Source organism: Erinaceus europaeus, chromosome 9 (assembly GCF_950295315.1).
Source record: "Erinaceus europaeus chromosome 9, mEriEur2.1, whole genome shotgun sequence".
Taxonomy (NCBI): Eukaryota; Metazoa; Chordata; class Mammalia; order Eulipotyphla; family Erinaceidae; genus Erinaceus; species Erinaceus europaeus.
In genome coordinates, this window is record NC_080170.1 from 20761104 (window position 1) to 20787282 (window position 26179).

General features: G+C 41.0%; 1 protein-coding gene across 3 annotated transcripts in view; it reads right to left on the reverse strand.

Annotated features, from left to right (window-relative positions):
- RASA2 (RAS p21 protein activator 2) overlaps positions 1 to 26179 on the reverse strand; it is a 117568-nt gene that overhangs the window by 42307 nt on the left and 49082 nt on the right. For all 3 annotated transcript variants that reach the window (XR_009551519.1, XM_060197488.1, XM_060197487.1), the window contains exons 6-7: positions 6475 to 6558; positions 3632 to 3704 (exon numbers count right to left, since the gene is read on the reverse strand). Coding sequence is in view for 2 of the 3 variants with exons in the window: in XM_060197488.1 (XP_060053471.1) it covers positions 3632 to 3704; positions 6475 to 6558 (157 nt within the window). In the remaining variant the exon portion in view is untranslated. The remainder of the gene's footprint in view (positions 1 to 3631; positions 3705 to 6474; positions 6559 to 26179) is intronic.

Consider the following 26179-nt stretch of genomic DNA (forward strand, 5'->3'; position numbering starts at 1 on the left):
CCACGCAGAACTTTCTGACTGACGTTTTCTCCTTCTGGTCTGAATGAGAGGAGGCGCTGGCCATGCAGCTGGCAGTCTTCCACCTATTTTAATGACGGCTTTTCCCCTAGGTTACCTGCCTCTCTAAGTTTAAGAATCTCATTCCCGACTGACTCCTTGAATCACACAGTCTTCTCTCTTTCCTCTAACAAAGAGCTCAGAACTACACTCCATGCTGACAGCCTCCAGCTTCCTCAGCTTGGACCACCAGAACTCCTTGGAACTGGACTTCCTCCCCAAATCCTCCACTCTCTTCATCACCGAGTCCTGGCTCTCGCTCTCCGCGACATCCTCATCTGAACTGTAACTCCTGTCTGGAAGGCCTTGGCTTTGAAGTTTTCCAGGCACTAATAGCCCGTCACCCCCACCCCCTTGTTTCTTCCTCTGCCACCACCACTTCCTCAGAATTGTTCGGTATGGGTTTTCTCCAAGGCTTCGTCTAGAACCTGGCTCTAAAAGCTGCATGGTTTGCAAAGTGCTTCCACCTCCATTATCTTATTCATCAGAACACTGCTCTCAAGTGCAGGGGCGACCTGTGTTATCCGACTCTCCATAATGTGGAGGACTGAGTACACACACACACACACACACACACACACACACACACACACACACACACACACACACACACACACACAGTGATGGGCGCCAATTCACCAGCCTGTGGGAAGCAGGGCTGAACCCCTTCACTGTCCTCTATTGTATACCTCTTCTCCACTGGCTTTCTTGACTCCCCATAAGCAAATCTTGAGTGCTTGTTTTGTTTGTTTGTTTTGTGGAACTAGGGCTTTGCATTGCAGCTTTTTAATTCAGATAGAGACACTGATGTATTGGAGCTTTCTCTGGTGCCATAGTACCTCTCATGTGGTACTGGGGCTCAAATGTGGGCAGTGTACAAGGTAAGGCACATGCCAACCCAGTGAGTTATCTATCTATCTCTGGCCCCCAGCATCAGCCATTTTAACTTTCAGTCATGAACTGTCACCCAATTGGAGGATTGTATGTTGCCAGCTTCATGCCCACTATACTCCAAACGGAACCACTTATCTTTTCCTTCTTAACTTTACTATTTAGCCAGATTTAAAATGAAATCAAGGGGATATCATTTGATTTTCACCCCCTCTTTTCTTCTTCTATAATTAGTTGTCATGACCTTTGTAGTTTATCATCTATTATTAGCAATTTCTACATTACACTCTTGAATCAGACCACCCCTGCTTCCTATTAACCACTGAACTACAATAACTTTAAAAAAATATATTTTATTTATTTATTCCCTTTTTGTTGCCCTTTTTTTATTGCTGTAGTTATTATTGTTGTTATTGATGCAGTTGTTGCTGGATAGGACAGAGAGAAATGGAGAGAGGAGGGGCAGACAGAGAGGGGGAGAGAAAGACAGACACCTGCAGACCTGCTTCACCGCCTGTGAAGTTGACTCCCCTGCAAGTGGGTAGCTGGGGGCTTGAACCAGGATCCTTTTGCGGGTCCTTGCACTTTGTGCCGCCTGCAGTTAACCCGCTGCACTACCACCTGGCTCCCTACAATAACTTCTGTACCTCTTCCTTCTCTAAGCCTCCTGGCCCACAGATCATGCTTAATTCTTCCCAAATTACCATATTCACTCATTACTTTCAGGCCCAAAGGCACTCAATGCCTTTCATTAGTTCTTCCTGATCTTTATTTCTAAATATATTTTCAAATTTATTTATTTCTTTAACCTTCATTTTAATATTTCACACTTTAATGTTGTTGGACAGAGACAGAGAGAAACTGAGAGGGAAAAGGGAGAGGGAGAGAGAAAGAGAGACAACTGCAGCACTGCTTCACGACTCATGAAGGTCTCCTCCTGTAGGAGGGCCAGCCGGGGGTTTGAACTTGGGTCCTTGCACATGGGAACATGTGCACTCAACCAGATGCACCACCACCCAGGGCCCTAGATTAATTAACATATTAATTAATTTAAGCGAGAGAGAATGAGCCAGAGTATCACTCTGGCATGTGCAATACTGGAGACTCAATTTAGGACTTCACACTTGTCAGCATGTCTCACCTCCTAGATTCTTTGCTCATTTATTTATTATTATTTTAAACTGTAGTTCCCTTACTCTTATATAATCCTTTCAGTCAAACCACTACTTGCTCTTTTTTTTTTTTTTTTTTAACTCTCTGCCTTTCTCTCCTTAGGTGTCTTCTCTCTACTAATCTATTCCCTCTAACTCCGCTCAGCTGGAGCAGAGCTCATCCGACCACGCCAACACCTGGTGTATTGTACTGCCGCACGTGTGATTCAGTGTGCTTTGCTCTAGCAAGAGAACAGGCGTTAACCCTTATCTTAGAATCAGCGAATGCAGGGCCTTTTGGAATGACCGTCTCAAGGCCTCATATGTGTGTGGTTGGATGCAGCAAGCCAGCAAGACCTTGGCTTTCAAAAGGCCACCTGTGTGCAAGCTATCTGTTGCCCCTTCTCTATTTTCTCCTGGCCTGTTTAATAGCCATTAACAGATACAGAACAACTGTACTAAGTCCTCCATCACGAAATGGAAAAGTCTGACACTAGTACTTTTGTTGTTCTTTCTCCTGTGGCGCCGCCCCCACAATTCTTTCTATTTCAATTTTGGCATTTTCAACTTGTGTTCCTTTATTATAGTAATCAGGCAGGACTAGCTGTGCCCTTACTCTCTTCATTTTGAATACAAGACAGACACACACACACACACACACACGAAAAAAGAAAAACAGATGGCATCCCTTTAAAAAAAAATCCAATCTCCCAGCATGTTAATCTCAACAGCAACACAATATACAGTTAAAGCACACTCTTTGAAATTAGCAAGCTTAATTTTTCTTTCCTGTGATTTTTCAAATACTCTGGGTAAGAATTTATTAGATGTTCCACAATACAGAATTCTAAGGATTGGCTTCTAAGGCAACTTCAAGGCAATGAAAGCTCTCCATGAGAAAAAAAAAAAAAAAAAAGCATGTGTTCATAGAGTGAACTGGACTAAAAAGAACTGAATGAAAAGGCTTTTATGAGACAGCAAGTCACAGTCTCAAAGTATCCTTACATTTGGGCTTCATAAACTCTGGGCTGGGTGAAGTGGCTACTATTTTCTCTTACAAAAAAAAAAAAAAATTCTTTCATAAGATAATAAACTGGAACCTCACATCAAGTGATCTGTTCAAAGTTCACTAGGACTACAACTACCATGTGATACCATATTTGCTTTAGTGGTGGTTTTTGGCCAGGACTGCAGGAGAATCCTATGGTCACTGGTGTGTGTGTGTGTGTGTGTGTGTGTGTGTGTGTGTGTGTGTGTGTGTGTGTGTGTGTGTGTGTAGGATGGTGTGACACTGAGGGTGGCTGGGCAGTGCTGTGGCCTAAATGCCGCCCTACCTCCACCCTCACCCTTGAATGAACAAGAGTTGTGCCTTTGTGCCCTTCTGGGGGCCTCCCCTGCACTCCAACCCCATTCTGCTTCTAGAAGGAAAATGCTCAGCTGCATTCGTTGATACGATTATTATTGTTATAGCTTGAAAACTAGAAAGCCAAGCGGGACTCAACAGTAACATTTATATAAAAACAAAGAGTTACCTCAAAATAAAAGATCTCATTAAACTGCGGATTGCTTGTTTTCTTCTTTACTTTTGTCTTCTTTTGGTCATTCCTGTTCCAATGTGGTAGAGTTTTACCTTGTAGAACTTAATAGCACACAATTATAAAACATGCTTCTTCCGACCAGGGAGCTGACCTTGGTTTAACTGTTAAGATGACTCAGGGAAGACTTGAGTTTTCAATTTTACATACGGGGAAATGAGGTGCCTTTGAAAACTCCAAAGAGTACACAGCTTAATCTACCCAAGATGCGCCCAAACTGGGCTGCTCATCTCCCTGCAGCTAAGGACTCACTCTACTGATGCTTAGGACCGACTGCCAAGCTTCCCTTAGTCTTGTTTTCTTAACAACACAGCTTATTAATCTTTATTTATTGGATAGAGACAGCCAGAAATCGAGAGGGAAGGGAGTGGCAGAGAGGGAGAGAGTCAGAGAGACACCTGCAGCCCTGCTTCACCATTTGCAAAGCTTTCCCCATGCAGGTGGGGACAGGGGCTCGAACCCAGGTCCTTGTGCATTGTAATATGTGTGATCAACCAAGTGTGCCACCATCCGCACACACACACACACACACACACAGAAGTATTCTTAACTCAGTTTGCTTTTGGGGCTTCAGCTACAAGAGTGTCCTGAGAAATGTTTTTTCCTGGAGATCACTATAGATTCAAAGAAATGTAAAGGGAGGTCACATCTGGCCTATCCTTACCGCGCCTGCCCCAATGGTAACCCTTATACAAATACAATGGCAAAAGCAACAGTGGCTTATTATTTTATTATTAGCACCAGGGCCTCACGGACATGTGATTCCACTGCTCCTGGGCTGACATTTTCATTCTTTTAATTTCAGAGATATAGACAGAGAGAGGGGCAGAGGTAGAGAGAGAAACAAAGAAGCCACAGCTCCACTCTACCATTTGTGGAGCTTCCCTCAGTGCTGTTTTGCTTGCATGTGGTGCTGGGGCTTAAACACAGAGTCTCACCAATGGTAAAGGGTATGCTCTTTCTGGTGAGGTATCTTCTACTCCCAATAACTGACTATATATGTAACTATCTATCCTTACATTTCTTTAAAAAATTATCCTTATTTACTGGACAGAGATAGAAATCGAGAGGGAAGGGGGTGACAGAGGGAGAGAGGCAGAGAGACACCTGCAGCCCTGCTTCACCACTCACAAAACTTTCCCCCGTAAGTTGGGGGGCCAGGGGGCTCAAACCCAGGTCCTTATGCACTGTAACATGTGCACTCAACCAGGTGCACCACCACCTGGCCCCTATCTATCAGTCAGAGCAGCACTTAGCTCTGGCAACTGAAACCTCAAGAATGCAAGTCCTGTGCTCCATCATTACCTTGCCATCTCCCTGGCCCGACTACAGTATTTTTAAAACAGAAATTCATGAGTAGGGCAAGTAGCTCAGTGCAGAACTTGTACATGTAAGGCCCCATGTTATATGCCAGAGTAATGCAAAAGTTCACATTCTCTCTCTAACAGATTTTTAGAAAAATATTTTAAAACACAAATTAACATGCTAAATAGTTTCCATCCATGTTACTAAGTAATTACAATAAAGAATTTGTTGTCAGATATAGATTACAAATAAAACCCCCAGCTCTAATAGGTTAAGCACATCTGAAGTGCCAAACTAAATTCCTCTTGAAGTATAAAGGCGACAGGGCTGAGTATCTGCTTTTAAATATGAAAACCATTTGTAATAGTAATATAATAATAATAATAATAATTTTGTGAGCACCAATGGAGTGCCAGACACACAGCTAGATACTTCATATACAAGGAAAAAAATGCATTTTTCAAAGTGACTTCTAAAGAAAGGCTATCTAGAGAACTGGGCTTAAGGAAAAAGGGTGCATGCCTGTGTTTGTATGGTAGAAATTTTGTGCTCTATGTTTCCTGATTCTAATCTTCAAGTTGCAGACAAATTCCAGACAAGCCAGTCTCTCAAAGAAACCATAATCAAGATAAAAATGCAAAATGGTTCAAAGTGCTACAGGTTCTTATAAATGAATCTGCATATGGAACTCAAACCAATGCTATGGTACCAGAATTCCCCATGTCTGGCACCTCACTGATTTGTCTGCAGCTTGGGGTCACTTCTGCCAGGCTTAAGATCTCTGGATTTGAAAAGGCCTTTTTAATTTCTGGTCCCAAGCTGCTTTCCAGATACGAATAAGGAAAATGCACTATTATCCTGAGCTGGTATTTATGAAACAGTACTTGACCTACATAAAAGTTAAGACATTTGAAAGTTAAGAAGCCTGGTTATGAATGAAGAAGGTCAAATTTCTGTTTTAAGGTGCATTTTTAACAACCATAAAACAGCTCCCCCCACCACCACCACCACACCAGCAGCTTGAAAGTCTGGCAGATTTGAAATGACAATCATCTTCTTTCTGTAAAACTGGGACTTGGTTGTTTGCAAGTGTATAACAGAACTCCACTATTACATTTGAGAGGTTTTGCTTTCAAAGCATTCATGACTTTGTCATAAGTAGCTATTTAGTGTTATTCTTAGAACCTTCATGTTGTAATTTTGTCCTGTCACTGGAGCTTCATAGCTCTGAGCTAACTTTTTTTCAGATAGAGAGACAGAGAGCAAGAGAGCGAGAGAGAGAGAATCAGAAGGAAGAATGCCACAGCACTGAAGCTTCCCCTCCAGTGCAGTGGGGTCTGGATTCGAACCAGGGGTGCAAGCATGGCAGGTCAGGTGCCTTCCTGTGCAAGCTCTCATGGCAGTATTTGCTTTGTCACTCTTCAATCAGACACACTAAAACTCAAAAGTCTTCACAATAATTGTGTAAACATTACCTGGAAGGGCCCACAAGAGAAACAGTTGCATAAGGGTCACAGCTCTGCCCATTGATGAGAGGTAAGCCATGGCAAGCCCTAATGCTAGCAAAGAAAGACGAGAGAAAGAAAAATCAAAGACAAATCAACGCATTCAAATTACCCTGAACACAATCTTCAAGTCCGTGTTCAAAAAGTTACAACTGTTTTCCACGTGTCTGCAGCACTATGCCTGTAGACCACTACCCCCAGTATATGTGTATGTTTACACATGTCAGTATGCACTATTCATGTGACTGGCTTCAAAACAGGACTAAGCTGGACAGCACGGAGAGCACCAACGGGTTACTTAGCGCAACAAGCACACCCACTCCAAATTCAGCAAGGTACATTCTGTGGTTTGATACTTCAAAATGGCGGTGGTTTCTAAAAGGAAACGGATGAGGTGTGAACCTTGATGGAGAAACAAGCTGCAGATCAGGCCAGACCCGTCAGCTCACATCCTCTCTGCTAAAGCATGAATGAGAAACACGGAAACGACTGTGGTTTCCACTTAGAATCTGATTCATAAATAGAGGGCGAACCTCGCACAATTCTGAGCCCTTTAGTTCTGATTCTCAGCAACAGCTCCTGCGTGGGTCTGTAGAAATGATTGAGACTGTATGAAGCAAAATCACCTAATCCAGTCCACGAGTTAGTCATGGGTGTTTACAGAGAAGACAGAACCAACTTAAAGAGTCATTCAAATCTTCTCACTAAAAACATTACAGAGTCTACCAGTGTGGTTTAACATCTGAGAGTGAGCGATTTTTTTTTTTTTAATGTGCTAGGTCTCATATGTATGTGTGATTTCACTGTTCTAGGCACACTTTTTTCAGACAGAGAGACTCAGGCAGAGACACGAGAGGGAGAGACATTCGGCACTAAACCTCCCTGGTGCTGGAGCATGCTCACAAGGTGGGCTGGGGGCTCGGGGGTTTCATATACTAAAGCAGGAGTTCTACCAAGTGAGCTATCTTGCCAGTCCCAAGAACCTGCACATTTTTTTTTTGGTGGGGGGAGGAATTAATTTTTTGCAAAACACTCACCTAGGTCTTCCTCTATCATGCACCAGGACCTAGAAACCCCCCACCCTCAACCCCAAATCCTTTATTTTGGTGCAGTCCACTAAACCCAGTTCAAGTTTTACTTTGCGTTTCCCTTTTCTGTTCTTATTTCTCAACTTCTGTCCACATGAGTGAGAACATCCCATACTCATCCTTCTCTTTCCAGCTTATCTCACCTAACATGATTCCTTCAAGCTCCATCCAAGATGAAATGAAGGTAAAATTATAATGTTTAATAGCTGAGTAGTATTCCATTGCGTATATCAACCACAACTCATCCAGCTACTTATCTGCTATTGCACCTGGGTTGCTTCCAGGTGTGGGCTATTACAAATCATGCTATGAACATAGGTGTACACAGATTTTTTGGGGTGGGTGTGTTGGGATCCTTAGGATATCTCCCCAGGAGTGGAATTGCAGGGTCACAGAATAGGTCCATTTCTAGCCTTCTGAGAGTTCTCCAGACTGTTCTCCACAGGGGTTGGACCAAATGACATTCCCATAGTTCAGTGGTAGCCAGGCTGGAACCCAAGTCACATGCATGACAAAGTAGGTGCCTTTCCTACATTTGTTGTCACTCTCCAGCATTTGTTGCTGCTACCTCTTCTGATGTATGACATTCTCACAGGAGTAAAGTGGTATCTCATTGTTGTCTTTATTTGTATTTCCCTGACAATCAACGGCTTGGAGCATTTTTTTCATATGCCTTCTGCCTGACCTTTTCAATCTCTTCTTTGGTGAATATTGAGCCTGCGTTTTCTTTCTTTTTTTTTTTTTAATTATTTTATTTATTTTTGAGTGATATGAAGAGAGAGAAAGGCACAGAGACAGAGAGATACACCAGAGCACTGTTCAGCTCTGGCTTATGGTGGTGTGGGGGGTTGAACCTGGGACTTTGGAGCCTCAGGCATGAGAGTCTTTTTGCATAATCATTATGCTATCCACCCCCACCCGAGCCTGCATTTTCTAATCCTGAAGAGAAACTTAGGACGAAAAGTTGCTGAGCAGCTTTCCTTATTGAAAGATGGTCACTATGGGGCTGGGAACATAGTCCACCTGGAAAGGCACCTACTTTGTCGTGCACGTGACTCAGGTTCAAGCCAGGCTACCCCTGCACTGCAGAATTCCCTCTCTCCCTGTCTGTCTCTCTTCTGAAAAGTCAGCTTGGGTTGTTGAAGCCTCATGGATGACCAGCAAACAGATGAGAAAGCTGTGACTACCTGAGCAAATCCTTTCCCAAACCAGACATCACATTTGTGGATTAAGTGTGAGAGCCATGCTGCTAAGCAAAAAAAAAAAAACACCTCACAATGTGACTTCTTCCCACTACACTGGGTGTATGAAAAATGAAATTAAAAACATTCTGAAACTTACCCAAAAAAGTACCGGCTGAGAGAAAAATTCTAGTGATTAATGTCAGGGCTGTCTAACCTTCCCACTCTGAATATTGTCTGAGACTTAAAAGTTTGTGGGCTAGAGCTCAAAATGACCCAGATTTCTGGGTCACACTGCAAGTTTACTACTCATTTTCACAAAATGCATCCGATTCTCATAACTGTCTGTAAGGGGAGTACCAGCCTGCTCTTTCACAGGAGAAAGTAAGGCTCAGAAAGGTTATCTGAGAAAGTGACAGGGACACCAAGCCTAAGCAGGTAACACAACTCCTAACAAGTGAGCCAAGACTTGCCTTGCCTTGAAACTGTGGCTACTGCCCCATGACTGTGGGTACTCTCCTTGTGACACTAATTCATCTCAGGTAAACATAACTTGTGGAATGTCTGATTACAGAAATTCACTAAGCTTTCATGAAGTGGGAAGAAAAAGAAAAACATGGAGAAAAGGCACTGAGGTCCCGGGTTCAAGCCCCAACACCACCATAAGCCAGAGGAAAACAGTACTCTGTTCTCTCTCTCATAGGGGGAAAACAGACAATCACTACTAACTGTGTCTTTTACTGTAAGGAAGTTTAAAAACTGGTCATCTGGCAAAGTTAAGTAATATGAAGCACTAGTAGAATAAGTTGAGATTATTTAATTTGCCAGCTATACATATCATAAATGATTACTTGGGTTACAATAACTTTTCTAATCAGTAAATCAAGCAGTTTCACATCAGTAAATCATGAATGAACATGAAACAAATGTTCTTAGCACTCCAACTTATTTTATATTTTTCTATGGGATATAAAATATTTGCTATTAATACATTTTCTAGGGGGCAGGTGATGGCACACCCAGTAGAGTGTACACATTACCATGTACAAGGACCCAGGTTCAAGCCCCCAGTTCCCACCTGCAGGGGGGAAATTTCATGAGTAGTGGAGCAGTGATGCAGGTCTCTCCCCCCGCCATTTTTACCTCTATAAGAAAAAGGAAATGTAAACAATACATTTTCTAGAATTATGAAGGAAAAGAAAGTTAAGCTTTGTTGATAACACACAATCTTTTCTTCAGATTACTTTTAAAACTAAATGACAAATATTAGCTTCTACACACACTAAGATGGAGTAAAAGGAAATAGATTTATCCTCGTACCTGAAGTAAGTAGAATAAAAGAGAACACAGTGACTTAGCACAGTGATCTCTGAGGGGGACTAAGGAAGGAGAGTCTTGCAAATGCCCCAGCTGCTGTCTCTGAGGACAAAGCTGCTAGCTAAGGAAAGCCACGGTGACTAGAGTTCCAGAGGAAAGAAGACTGCAGAGAGAGAAATTTCCAGCTACAAGAACCCCCCCCCCCCAGTCCCGACTTGAGTCGTCAGATGAATGCTGATAAGCTTAAACATGTGCAGACACTACCACAGGCTGTGGAATGAATCTGGAAACAGCTGAGGCTAAACTTGTTAACACGGTGAAAGGATAAGATACTATAATCGGGGTGGGGTTTACTGCAAGGACACCATGATGGTTTAAGGAATACAAATCAATCAGTGTGATATATCAGTGTGATCTATGAAGGCTAAAAACTGCATGATCAGGGGCTGGGCAGTGGCTCACATGTAGCCATGTGCAATGACCTTGGTTCAAGCCCCTAGTTCCCCGGCAGAGGGTAAGTTTCCTAAGTGGTGAAGCAGCGCCGCAGGCGCCTATCTTTCTCCCTATCTCCTCCTCCCCTCTCGATTTCTCTCTTTCTAGCCAATACATAAATAAAATATATTTTTAAATCATAGGATCATCTCAATGAAAGAATGAAAAATGACTCAGCACATTCAACACTCATTTATTATTTTTTAAAAAAAGAATAAACGTCATGAAAAGGTTATAGAAGGAAAGACCCCCAGCATAATAAAGGTCACTATGATGCAGCCTCAGCTAGCATCATACTCAATGGTGGGGGAGGCGGAAGAAAGCTTTTCCCTGAGACTGCCCAATATCATTGACCATGAGTACTCACCATAGTATTAGAAGTCCTAGTTAGAGATAAGGTAAGATAAGAAACGGAAGATGAAGCTGCTACTATTTGAGGTAATAGGGTACTATGCATAGAAAACACTATGAATTCCATTAGCAGGTGAAGGAAGATAGCATATGGGTTATGCAAAAAGACTCTCATGCCTGAGACTCTGAAGTCGCAGGTTCAGTTCCCAGCACCACTGTAAGCCAGAGTTGAGCAGTGAGTGCTCTGGTAAAAAAAGAAAGAAAAGAATTCCATTAAAAAAAAATTATTCATGTACCCAGTAGAGCACACATATTACCATGTGCAAGGATCTGGGTTCAAGTCCAGGCCCTTACCCACACACAGGGGGCAAAGCTTCATAAGCAGTGAAGCATACTAAAAGTTTCTCTCTCTCTCTCTCTCTCTCCCTGTCCCTCTCCCTCTCTCTTTTTCCTCCTTCCCTCCCAGCCACTCTCTCTCTTTTTTTTTGTTTCCAGGGTTATGTCTGGGCTCAGTGCCTGCACTATGAATCTACTGCTCCTGGAGGCCATTTTTCCCTTTTTTTTTTTTTTTTATACGATAGGACAGAGAAATTGAGAGGGTAGGGGAAGCTAGAGAGGGGGAGAGAAAGACAGACATCTGCAGACCTGCTTTACTGCTTGTGAAGTGACCCCTGGTACTTCCTATTTTGTGCACTTGACCCAGTGTACTACCACCCTGCCCCCTCCCTCCTCCCTCTCCCTCTCTAGCTCTCCCTTCCCTCTCAATTTTTCTCTGCCTATGTCAAAAAGGAAAAAGAAAAAAAATAGCCACAGGGTACACTGGATTGATTGTGCAGGCACCAAATCGCAGTCAGTGATAACTCTGGTGGCAATTAAGAAAAAAAAGAAAGGAAAAGACAGAAGTCAAAAGAACAGAACTGAAAAGTGAGATATCTACATACATAAGTCATGACAAAGGAGGTATGAACAGAGTAAGAAAAATCTCAATGAATACTGTTGGTTAACCACATGTAAAAAGAATTAAACTGGACCACTATTTTATGCCATATATAAAACTTTTGTCGAAGTGGCCAAAATAATCTATGAAATCTGAAACAAATATACAAATGAAAATATAAGTGACAAGATCTTTGACATCAGCCTTATCAATGTTTTTGTGGCTTTATCTCTAGAAGCTAAGGAAATAAGAGCAGAAATAAAGAAAACAACATCAAATTAAAAAACAAAGAAACAAACAAAAAACTTCAGTGAAGTGAAAGAAATTATACTTATAATGAAAAGGAGGAAAACTGACTGGGAACAGATAGTCACAACCCATATATGAGAGAAAGAATTAATAGCCTAAGAATTATACAGAAAGAGAGAGAGAGAGAGAGAGAGAGAGAGAGAGAGAGATGGAAAGGCTGGAGTTCGAGCCCTGGCATCATATGGGGAATGCCACAGCACTGCGGAAGCCCCAAGGATGGTGGAGCAGTGCTGAGGTGACTCTCTCTCCCTTCCTCTTCCTCTGTCTGAGACAAAAAGAATTACGACCCAGAAGGTAACTCACCCGGTTAAGTCCACACTTTGCCAGGTGTGAGGACATGGGTTTGAATCCTGGGCACCCAACCGGAGCAGCATCCGCAGCATCAGGGGAAGCGCCAAGAACAGCGGCATGCTGCTCTGGCATTTCTCCTTCTGTCCCTCCCCCTCTGTCTACAATTAAAAGGTGTGTGTTTGGGGATGAGGAGAGTCTGCTGGGAATGGTGAAATCACTAGGTATTGAGGACTTGGTGGGCAACAAAGAATCAATAAAATTGAAACCATGAATGAAAAGCACAGGAAAAGATGTTCAGTGTCTCTTCTGGGGAAATAAATACAAAGCAAAACAGCTATGAGCTACTACTTCACACCTGTGAGAATAGCTATTAAAAAAACAACAACAACAAAAAAAACAGAACAAGGGAGTCGGGCTGTAGCACAGCGGGTTAAGCGCAGGTGGCGCAAAGCACAAGGACCGGCATGAGGATCCCGGTTCGAGCCCTGACTCCCCACTTGCAGGGGAGTCGCTTCACAGGCAGTGAAGCAGGTCTGCAGGTGTCTATCTTTCTCTCCCCCTCTCTGTCTTCCCCACCTCTCTCTCCATTTCTCTCTGTCCTATCCAACAACTACGACAACAATAATAACTACAACAATAAAACAACAAGGGCAACAAAAGGGAATAAATAAAATAAATATTAAAAAAAAACAAAAACAGAACAAGTGTTGCAAAGAAGGGAAACCCTACAATCCCTGCTGAGACTGTGTGGCTACAGCCAGTGTGTAAAGCAGTACAAAGATTCCTCAAAACATCAAGAACAGAAGTGCCACACAACGCATATTCTGGATATTTAGCTGAAGAATATGAAGACACCGCTCCAGATCTCGGCACCCCCATACTCATCACAGCCTCTCACATCCGCCGAGAGTTGGAACGACACGCTCGCCCAATGAAAGGAGAGTGGATAAAGAAGATGTGGAGTAAACATCTGCAACCCAGGGCGGTTGAATGAGAGGGTGTCGTGCGTAATGAAGACAGACAGATGGAAACAGTAAGGCAAACGCCATACAACTAACTGCTCTCAGAAAAGGAAGCCAAGCAAATGGATGAACACAGCAAAATCTTCACCCATCTGAACACAGTACTGGTTAGCAGAAGGGAAGTGGGGGGGGGGCACACAGGTGGATAAATTCAGTAATAGGTGTCAAAGATGCATTTATGGCTGGAAGCTGGACTTTTGGCAACAAGTATAAAGGTAGCGTCTAAACAGAATGGTATTTGTCTGTACATCTCAAATTTCTATACTGGTGCAAACAAATCAGTGTTACTTCAGTAATTACAGTCAATAAAATAAATTTAAAAGGGCCAGGCAGGTGGCTCAGTGGTAGTGTGTGTGTCTTGCATGCTTAAGGTGCTGTGTTTGATCCTGGACAAATTAAATTAATTAATTAATTAATTAAAAGATAATTAATTAGGGGGCTAGGAGATGGCTCATTGGTAGAGAACACACTTTACTTTATGCAAGGGCTGGGCTTAGAGCCCAGGGCTGCCTCATGGGTGTATCTGCAGGAGGGTTTCACAAGCAGAGTGTGTGTGTGTGTGTGTGTGTGTCCCCATCGCCCCTCCTCTCACCATCTATAGGGTTGTCAGAAAAGTCATGACTTCTTTGAAGAAAAAGCAGAAAAGTAGATCATGACCTTTTTTTTTGACAACACAGTATCTTAAAAAAAAAAAAAGAGACACTTCTAGATGTGGAGGACTTGTGCTGAAACACAGTTCCAGCAACGACCCTTGTGGCAATAAATACGTTGATTAATGAGGATCTAGAGACAGCTTACCTGGGAGGATGTTTGTCTTTATCTTCCTGTTTTAAATTTTAAAAAGGAAAAAAAAAAAAGTCTACAGGGAACAGTTTTGGTAGGTTACAGAGTATTTTTTCAAAAAAAATTAATTGAGTTAACTAAGCAAAAAAGAAAACAATCCCATAAAGGGTACTAAGAAGCAGAAACCCTGGTGGTCGTGGATGGCGGCCTGGAGGGGAAAATGCCAGGACTATACTAATGGTCTCTGCTGCTCCACCCACCAAAGCTTCAAAGCAACCACAACAGAATCAGCTGTTTCCAAGTAACTCAAACGAGTCCTCAAGTATATTCAGAGGAATACACAAATACCCAGCAATTTCAGAAAGCCCAGCATCTATTAAAGCAGGAACAAGAGCACAAAAGAGCAAAGAAAGTACAGCTGAGAACGAAGAAGAAACCAATGGTAGCAGAACTAGAATTTACACAGAGGATGGATTTAATAGACAGGGATACTATCAAAGACAGTCACTGTAACTACACTTCATATGCTCAGACATAGAAGACATTAAAAGCTAAAAGCCTAGAGATAAAACAGACAAGGTCTAACATGAAACAGAGGGGGATTAATAAAAGATTAGCTAGTGCAGAAAAAAAACACACCAGTAAATGTGACTAGAGAACAATGGATATATATTAAAAGGATATGTAAGATGCGTTTAAATACACAAACTCAAAAGCATGTCCATCAGTAGGAGTCTAGTTGAATAAATTATCGTATGTTGTAATCTACAGTGGGGAGTCTATGTTGCTGTTTTAAGAAATGAGGAATATCTCTACGATTACTCGAATTTATAATTCCAAGATATATGACTAATAACAGAAGAAAAAGAGTCAGTGTATATACCTTTGTGTAAGTACAAGGTGGGAAATAGGAATATAGTTTATTTTTCTATGTGCATTTATATATATAATTGATTATTTTTGTAAAAATGTTTAAGACGTTTGAGTGAGGAGAAAAAGGGCCAGGGATAGATGAGAACTCCTTCAAAAATGCATACCTTAACAGACCTACCTGCCTGGCTTTGGAAACATAGAAAATATTTACATTTCAAACGTGAAATTAAGCTGAAGAAGGAATTCTTTTTTTTTTTTTGGCCTCCAGGGTTATTGCTGGGGCTCAGTGCCTGCACCATGAATCCACTGCTCCAGGAGGCCATTTTCCCCCCTTTGTTGCCCCTGTTGTTGTAGCCTTGTTGTGGTTATTATTGTTGTTGTTGAAGTCGTTTGCTGTTGGATAGGAAATGGAGAGAGATGGGGAAGACAGAGAGGGGGAGAGAAAGATAGACACCTGCAAACCTGCTTCACAACTTGTGAAGCGACTGCCCTGCAGGTGGGGAGCCGGGGGCTTAAACTGGGATCCTTCCGCTGATCCTTGTGCTTTGCGCCATGTGCACTTAACCCGCTGTGCTATCACCCAAAGAAGGAATTCTTAACAAAAATCAGAGAAACCACTCAGAAAGAAAAGTATTGTTTCAAGGAACTAGGACACATTATTCAACTTTATATCCTTAGTCATATGCATTCTTAAAATAAACAGAGGATTAAATTCTCCTCAGCTTCATTTGGTACCCTGTCAGGGGCGATAACTGCTATTATTATTTCAAACCTATTTTCTATGCCTTATAAAAACAATGTTGCGTTAATAACTATAATGTTAGGGACTAAGGTTTTCAATACAAGAGGAATGAGTACAAATATAGAAATCAAAATTAGGCTTTAAGTCTTACGATATTAAACTGAAACTGAAAACAAGACAGACAGAAAAGAAGGGAGGAAGGAAGGAAAAAAGGGGGGGCAAAGGGAGGAGAAAGGAAAAATGAAAGAACCAGCAGGAAGCCGGGGAGCTTTGCTAATATCAAAGTAGATTTCAAAAGAAAGGACATATCTAGGGCTAAAGAATCTATCAGGTCATTCTATTATAATGAAGACTTCAGTGTATCAATTATAATATAGCTAGAAATCCTGGACATTACATAAAAAAAAAAAGCATATGAAAGGTAGCAAGGAGACAGCAAATCCAATGAGAGATTTCAGGATCAAAGACACTGCAGTGACTGCCTAGTCTGCTTTTTTTTTTTTTTTTTAATACTTTATCTACCCAGACCTGGTGCTAGAGAAACAGTAGGAATAAACAAAAACAAATGCCCAAAGAAAAAACCAGCTCTCTAGCCAAAGGATCAGGAAGTGGGCAACTTAGCAAGAGAGAAACTTAAAAAAAAAAAAATTTTTTTTATTACAGTCAGCATCTATTTCAATCAAACATCACGAGTGGTTCCACTCTCGCCTACATCAACAAAGGACTGAGGTTGAGGGGAAAGTCTAGACTTCCACCTTGGACAGACTGTCAGAGCCCTGATGTCAGCAGAGACGGAGTGTGGGAAGCCTGCGTCCCCAGCCCCACCCGGAGGCGCTCCATGCCAGAGTGGACTAAGAGAAGAGTAGATTTCACTGCCTCTGCAGGGACAATGAATGCCTCCTGCTGGGTACATTACTGCAGGGAGTGGAAGTGATGAAGCATCCTCCCTACCCAGCCCGAGAAGAGGAGCAGGGAGCCGGACTGCCCACCCCTACAAAGCAACAGGAGAAAAGAGAACTCTCCACATTCCTCCTCCACCAGAAGCAGCAACAGAAGCTGAGTCAGAGCCTGGGTTTCAACCCCCACTGCCAGCAATGAGTAGGCTCTCCTCTTTCCCCACCAACAGTGTCAGGAGAGTGGGGGAGAAAACAGGCATTTAAGCAAGATTCAGAGTCTCATAATAGCTCCAAAATGGCCATGGTATAATTGGAAACCATTTAAAATTCACACACACACACACACACACACACACACACACGAAACAAACCAACCAGATAATCATCTAAATGAGAAAAGACAAGACAGTAGATTCCAATGATGATTTAACACTGAGGTTGGAATTTTCTGACAAGGGAAAGAAAAGGACCATCAAAAAATGATACAAGGAGCAAATTACAAACATGTAAAAGCAAATGAAAAAAAAATCTTCAGCAAAAAAAAAGTCTCAGTGAAAAAAATGGAAAATTCTAAACTAAAATATACAATAATAAAAAATTAAAAAAAAACAGACTCAAACGTAGAACAGGCTGGGTAGTGTGAGGAGGGGTAAAAGACAGAATGATAGAAAAAAATCAGTGTGAAAATATGAGCAAATACAATAAACACAGACTTTTCTACTGGATAGAAATGACTCGAAAGGAAAAAAAAAGACAGTATCAAAAGGTTGAATACCCTAAGATTCAAGTTACATGACATTGTTATTTTTTATTAGTGATTTAATACTGATTTACAAAATTACATGTTAACAGGGGTATAAATCCAGTCCATTCCCACCACCAGGTTCTGAATCTTTAGTCTCCCCACTGCAAACCACCACACGGGCCAGCCATCATCTCTACAACTATCTGTCTACATTTACACATAATGGCCCCATTTTTCTTCCAGATCCAAATCCTCTCTTCCCATCCGAGACACTCAGGACAACATTACTACCTCCATAAGCATGACAAGGTTTAAATGACAAAATTGCCCCTAAGCAGAAAGACCAGAGAGGGGAGGGAGGTGTGGAGTGGGTGTGAGTCTGGAAGAGTAGTAGCAAGAGGGAGAGCCGCTTAGAGTTCTGCATCATGACAGATGGTGTTTCCAGGAACACAGGTACAGCTGAAACCGTTATATATACGGCACACTCTGCACTGAGCAGGGTGAGCTCTCTGGTTTTCATAATGCTTGGAGTTAAAGACAATGGAACTACCGGGGGAGACTGGTTGAAGGGTTTGCAGGACTCTCTGCACTTGGCCATTTCCTGTAAATCAATGATCATCGCAAAGGGGAAAAAAAATAAATAATAACAGCAACAATACTAATAAAAACCTCTCAAGTTTCCAGAGTTCAAATTCAGGTTTTATATTCCCTGCAAGAATCTGGATTTACTTGGGCAATTTGTGCATCAATTCTTTGATCTGTGAAATGCAAGCAACAATAGCCGCTAAGTAAATAAGAAGGAATAAAACACCTAAAAAAGGATGAGCTGAGATCTCTTTCTCTCCTCTCCTCTCCCAGATCAACTAGGAATACCAAAGGAGACCACCTGGGACTGAAACAAGACAGGACTAGAACGACTACAGGAACCCACCAAATCACCGGTGAGTGCAAACACATGTGGCTGGTGACACAGAGGAGCCCAGGGATAGACTAAGTGGCTGGTAACAGTCTGACGGTCTATCAGTTGAGACATCACCTCCAGTCTGTTCCACCAAGGGTACAGCTGAAGAGAGGAGAGGACTCCCCGGAGACTCACCAAGTACAACTCTGAATCTCCACTGCTACTGCCCTCAAAATCTGGAGCAGCGGCAGGGAGGGACATCAGGGCACAGAGATCTAACCAGGAAATTCTGGAAAAGACCTATACCTCTGTGGCATAGCTGTGGGGCTGTGAAATTCTCTTTGCATAACCACCGGACAATCTCTGCCACACCCTGCCTTATCTCTTGGTTAGGAGTCAGTGATTAAGTTAAGAAGCCAACTTATAGTTAGAAGCCCTCAAGCTCCCATAGCCTACAGAGAAGAAAAAAAAAAAAAAAGAGGCTTTTAAATCACTGAGCTCCAACTCAGGGATTAAAATACTATTGAAACAACTGTTAAATTCCACCACTGTGAACCCTTTAATTACCTTACTTAGACACAAGTCAATCCAGGAAATAGTGATCAGTAATTTGAAAAGTACTAAGAGAGGGAATTCATAACATAATATATAAAATGGGTAAACCAACAAGAAAAAATACTGGAGAAACAAACCAGGACAACAGTCCAGCTAAATGCCCCCCAAAAGGTGAAGCACAAAATAACGAATTCAACACCCAAACATTAGCTAAGGAATAATCACAGGAGTGAGTAAAGAGTTTGAAAGAATTGTAATCAGAAATACAGGAACAACAAATGAGACTCTGGAAGAAAACACTAACTATCTCAAGGTTATTAAAAGAGAGCTGAAAGCTGAAATAGCTGAGCTAAGAAAACAACTAGCTGAACAAGCTAAAACAGTATCAGAACAGGGAAACAAAATAGATGAACTCCAGAAAACAGTAGAGGGCAGAGAGAATAGAATCAATGAGGTTGAAAACAGAATTAGCAAGATCGAGGACGGATTAGAGACAACTAAAAAAGAAGTAAGAGATCTCAAAAAGAGATTGAGAGATGCTGACAACAACAACAGAGACCTATGGGATGACTTCAAAAGAAACAATATACGAATTATTGGCTTACCAGAGGAAGAAAGAGAGGGAGAGGAAGAAAGCATTCTTCAGGCCATAATAGCTGAAAACTTCTCTAGTCTAGACAACATCAAAGACATCAAGATTCAAGAAGCCCAGAGGGTCCCAAACAGAATTAACCCAGACTTAAAGACACCAAGACACATCATACTTAGAATGGAAAGGAATAAGGATAAAGAAAGGATCCTGAAGGCTGCAAGAGAAAAACAAAGAGTCACCTACAGAGAAAAACCCGTAAGATTAGCAGCAGAATTTTCCACACAAACACTACAGGACACAAGAGAATGACAAGATATCTATCGAGTGCTCAATGAGAAAGGCTTTCAACCAAGAATACTATATCCTGCTAGACTGTCATTCAGACTAGATGGAGGCATCAAAAGCTTCTCAGACAAGCAACAGTTGAAGGAATCAACTATTACCAAGCCTGCCCTGAAAGAAGTTCTGAAAGGTCTCCTATAAACAGTCAGACCATCATAAATAGGACATATATCAGAACACTCTAAAACTCTACAAGAATGGCATAAAAATATCTTCAATCTTTGATATCAATAAATGTCAATGGCCTGAATTCACCTATTAAAAGACACAGAGTAGGGAGATGGATCAGAAAATACAACCCAACAATATGCTGTCTACAGGAAACCCACCTACCTCAACAAGACAAACACAGACTTAAAGTGAAAGGATGGAAAACTATCATACAACCCAATGGCCCACAAAAAAGGCCAGGAACAGCTCTATTCTCATATATGACATGATAGACTTTAAAATAGATAAGATTTAAAAAGATAGGAATGGACACTACTTAATGCTCAGAGGATCAGTCAATCAAGAGGACTTACAAATTATTAACATCTATGCGCCCAATGAGAAGCCATCTAAATATATCAAACGTCTACTGAAAAAGCTACAGAAATATATTAACAGCAAAACAGTCATAGTAGGGGACTTCAACACCCCACTCTCTCAACTTGACAGATCATCCAGTCAGAAAATCAATAAAGACATAAGGGAGCTAAATGAAGAGATAGATAAACTAGAACTATTGGACATTTTCAGAGTCATTCATCCCAAGAAACTGGAATACACATTTTAATCAAATCCACATGGATCATTCTCAAGGATAGACCATATGTTAGGCCACAAAGAAAGCATCAGCAAATTCAAGAGCACTGAAATTATCCTAAGCATCTTCTCAGGCCACAGTGGAATTAAACTAACACTTAACAATCAACAAAAGATTAGTTAATAGTCCCAAAATGTGGAAGCTCAACAGTACACTTCTTAACAACCTCCGGGTCAAAGAGGAAATCAAGAAAGAAATCAAAATGTTGAGAGTTCAAAGAAAATGAAGACACAAGCTATCAAAATATTTGGGACACAGCTAAGGCAGTACTGAGAGGGAAGTTCATAGCTATACAAGCACACATTAGGAAACAAGAAAAAGTACAAATAAACACCTGATTGCACTTCTTAAAGACCTAGAAGAACAACAAAGGAACCCTAAAGCAACCAGAAGGACAGAAATCACTAAAGTTAGGGCAGAAATAAATAACACTGAGAATAAGAAAACCATACAAAAGATCAACGAAAGTAAATGTTCATTCTTCAAAAGAGTGAACAAAATCGACAAACCTTTAGCCAGACTCACAAAACAAAAAAGGGAGAAGACCCAAATAAATCAGATAGTAAATGAAAGAGGAGATATCACAACAGACACTGCAGAAATACAACATATCATGCGAGGCTTCTATGAACAACTATAAACCACCAAGCTAGAGAACCTGGAAGAAATGGACGATTTCCTAGATACCTACCAACTTCCAAAACTAAGTAAAGAGGAAGTAGATAACATGAGCAAGCCCATCACAGCCAATGAAATTGAAACAGTTATCAAAAATCTCCCCAAAAATAAAAGTCCTGGGCCAGATGGTTTTACAAATGAATTTTACAAAATCTTCAAAGAAGAACTAATACCTCTACTTTTCAAAGTCTTCCAGAAGATTGAAGACACTGGAATACTCCCTGCCAGCTTCTATGAAGCCAACATCACCCTGATACCAAAAGCAGACAGGGACACAACCAAAAAAAAAAACTACAGACCAATATCTCTGATGAACACAGATGCGAAAATATTGAACAAAATTCTAGGCAACCGGATACAGCAGTATATTAAAAAGATTGTTGATCATGACCAAGGGGGGTTTATCCCAGGCATGCAAGGTTGGTTTAATATACATAAATCGATCATTGTGATCCACCACATCAACAAAAGCAAAACCAAAAACCACATGGTCATATCAATAGATGCAGAGAAAGCCTTTGACAAAATACAACATCCCTTTATGATCAAAACACTACAAAAAGTGGGAATAAATGGAAAATACCTGAAGATAGTGGAGTCTATCTATAGCAAACCTATAGCCATTATCATACTCAATGGTGAAAAACTGGAAGCATTTCCACTCAGATCAGGTACTAGACAGGGCTGCCCAATATCACCATTACTATTCAACATAGTGTTGGAAGTTCTTGCCATAGTAATCAGGCAGGAGCAAGGAATTAAATGGATACAGATTGGAAGAGAAGAAGTCCAACTCTCCCTATTTGCAGATGACATGATAGTATACACAGAAAAACCTAAGGAATCCAGCAAGAAGCTTTTGGAAATCATCAGGAAATACAGTAAGGTGTTAGGCTACAAAATTAACATTCAAAAGTCAGTGGCATTCCTCTATGCAAACACTAAGTTAGAAAAAATTGAAATCCAGAAATCAATTCCTTTTACTATAGCAACTAAAACAATAAAATATCTAGGAGTAAACCTAGCCAAAGAAGTGAAAGACTTGTATACTGAAAATTGTGAGTCACTACTCAGGAACTTGAAAAAGACACAAAGAAGTGGAAAGATATTCCATGTTCATGGGTTGGTAGAATTAACATCATCAAAATGAATACACTACCTAGAGCCATCTACAAATTTCATGCTATCCCCATCAAGATCCCAACCACATTCTTTAGGAGAATAGAACAAATGCTACAAATGTTTATCTGGAACCGGAAAAGACCTAGAACTGCCAAAACAATCTTGAGAAAAAAGAACAGAACTGGAGGCATCACACTCCCAGATCTCAAATTGTATTATAGGGCCATTGTCATCAAAACTCCTTGGTACTGGAACATGAATAGACACTGACCAGTGGAATAGAACTGAGAGCCCAGAAGTTAGCCCCCACACCTATGGACATCTAATCTTTGACAAAGGGGCCCAGACTATTAAATGGGGAAAGTAGAGTCTCTTCAACAAATGGTGCTGGAAATAATGGGTTGAAACATGCAGAAGAATGAAACTGAACCACTATATTTCACCAAGTACAATAGTAAATTCCAAGTGGATCAAGGACTTGGATGTTAGACCACAAACTATCAGATACTTAGAAGAAAATATTGGCAGAACTCTTTTCCGCATAAATTTTAAAGACATCTTCAATGAAATGAATCCAATTACAAAGAAGACTAAGGCAAGTATAAACCTATGGGACTACATCAAATTAAAAAGCTTCTGCACAGCAAAAGAAACCACTACCCAAACCAAGAGACCTTCACAGAATGGGAGAAGATCTTTACATGCCATACATCAGACAAGAGTTTAATAACCAACATATATAAAGAGCTTGCCAAACTCAACAATAAGACAACAAATAACCCCATCCAAAAATGGGGGGAGGACATGAACAGAATATTCACCACAGAAGAGATCCAAAAGGCTGAGAAACACATGAAAAAATGCTCCAAGTCTCTGATTGTCAGAGAAATGCAAATAAAGACAACAACGAGATACCACTTCACTCCTGTGAGAATGTCATACATCAGAAAAGGTAACAGCAGCAAATGCTGGAGAGGGTGTGGGGTCAAAGGAACCTTCCTGCACTGCTGGTGGGAATGTAAATTGGTACAGCCTCTGTGGAGAACAGTCTGGAGAATTCTCAGAAGGCTAGAAATCGACCTACCCTATGATCCTGAAATTCCTCTCCCGGGGATATATCCTAAGGAACCCAACATATCTATCCAAAAAGATCTGTGTACACTTATCTTCTTGGCAGCACAATTTGTAATAGCCAAAACCTGGAAGCAACCCAGGTGTCCAACAACAGATGAGTGGCTGAGCAAGTTGTGGTATATATACACAATGGAATACTACTCAGCTGTAAAAAAATAGTGACTTCACCATTTCCAGCCGATCTTGGATGGACCTTGAAAAAATTACTTGAGTGAAGTAAGTCAGAAACAGAAGGATGAATATGGGATGATCTCACTCTCAGACAGAAGTTGAAAAACAAGATGAGAAAAGAAAACAGAAATAGAACCTGAAATGGAATTGGCGTATCATGCCAAAGTTAATGACTCTGGGGTGGGTGGGTGGGGAGAATACAGGTCCAAGAAGGATTCAGAGGACCTAGTGGGGGTTGTATTGTGATATGGGAAACTGGGGAATGTTATGCATGTACAAACTATTGTACTTACTGTTGAATGTAAAACATTAATTCCCCAATAAAAAATATTTAAAAAAATGAGCTACTAGTATAAATGCAAACATGGGGGCATTGTGCCAAGTGGGGGTAACAAAAAGTCAGACACAAAAGACTATATATCCTATGAGTCTATCCATGTGACATTTTGGAAAAAGCAACATTAGGTAGCAGGAATCAGATCATCTGTGCTCGAGTCACTGGACATAGGGGAAGAGAATTGAGCACAATTCTGAGAAATGTCATTTGGTATGATGCTTACTTTTTAATCATGCTCACACTTGATGTATCTAACAAGTAAAAGATCCTAATGAGACCAAGGAAAACAATATTAAACTGAACAGAAACCACAACCACTCTACTAACTGTACTGTAAGTGTGCATCATAACGTAACCGAGCAGGCTAGGAAGTAGTGGATGGAGGTGTTAACCCAGATATTCTCCTTAAATGGTCTTAAGTGCAGGGGGCCAAGACTGCAAACAAATATTTATCTCAACTGTTTTCAGTTGGTAAATCTAAATGGAGGAACATGAAAAAAAAAAAAAAACTTGCCCTCATTCTTCAAAAATACACCTCCATGAAAGACCAATAAAAGCTAAAAGCTATTATTACAGGTTAAGGAATTAAAGATATGTAACAACTAAATTCAATACGTGATCTTGGATTGCATCCTTTCTTGGAGGGGAAAAAAAGTCTTAAAAGACATCATTGACAAAAGTAAAATATAGCTAGAAACTGAAGTATCAGAATAGAATAGCAACAGATTGTACTTTTATAGCATGTAATATAAAATTCCCAGAATTTTCTAACTATACTAGAGTTATTTAAGAGAATAAGTAAGTCTTATGCTTAAGGAATACACATATGTATGTTCAGAAAAAATGTTAAAATTTAGTACCCATACTGTATGTCATATTCTTTCTCTCTCTCTCTCTGTTTGTGTAGGTGTGTGTGAGAGAGAAAGAGAAAGGAGTTGGTATCTTCAGTTAGAAAAATAAATTATAGTCTGGAGCAGCAATACTTCTTAGCCCTAAGGTATGGTTAAGAGAGAAAACATATTCTAATAATAATGGCAGTAGAGGAAATAGTAGCTTAGAGATACTCAACTATGAGGACAAAGACAGGAAGAAGGCAGAGCTACCCTTTGTTGATAACATAGAGTAATGGCTTAGGTGGTTGGAAAGAGGTAGGGGCTAGAACTGATTTCCGGAAATGTCAGTGATAAAAAATTGACCTGAAGGGGTGAAGACATAGCAAGATGGCTACGTAAAACAACTTTTTTTTTTGTTTTTGCCTCCAGGTTTATAGCTGGGGCCCAGTGCCTGCACTATGAATCCACTGCTCCTGGAGGCCATTTTTCCCATTTTGTTGCCCTTGCTGTTTGTTATTGTTACTGGATAGGACAGAGAGAAATCAAGAGAGATGGGGAAGATGGGGTGGGGGGGGGAGAAAAACAGATACCTGCAGACCTACTTCACCACTTGTGAAGTGACCCCCCTGCGGGGTGGGGGTGGGAAGCTGGGGACTTGAACCGGGATCCTTACTCCGGTTCTTGCGCTTTGCACCATGTGCGCTTAACCCACTGCACTACTGCCTGGCTCATAAAACAACTTTCATGCATGAGGCCTCAAAGCCCCAGGTTCAGTCCCTACCACCATAAGCCAGAGTTGAGCAGTATTCTGGGTTTTTTTGTTTCCTTTTTTTTAAAAAAAACTATTTACAAAAGAAGTAACTGGTTTTTAAAACTGTGAGAATCAATACCTATAATCTCAAGTAGGCATTGCCTCTGTGACATCAGTTTCTATATGTGGGAAGTCTTCCCACCCCCACCCCCTGGCAGAGAGTTAGGTCTGTGATCCTATATTGCTCTATCGCCAATATATATACTGTTGAACTCACATCCAGTGAATGTTAGTCGGGTAAAATAATGATGTTATAATCTGAGTAGACCTTATATGAGAAAATAAATTGGAAATCGAAATAATGGCATAGCTGGTTCTTTTCTTTTTTTGCTGAGTCAGGATGCTGCACATACATAATTGCATC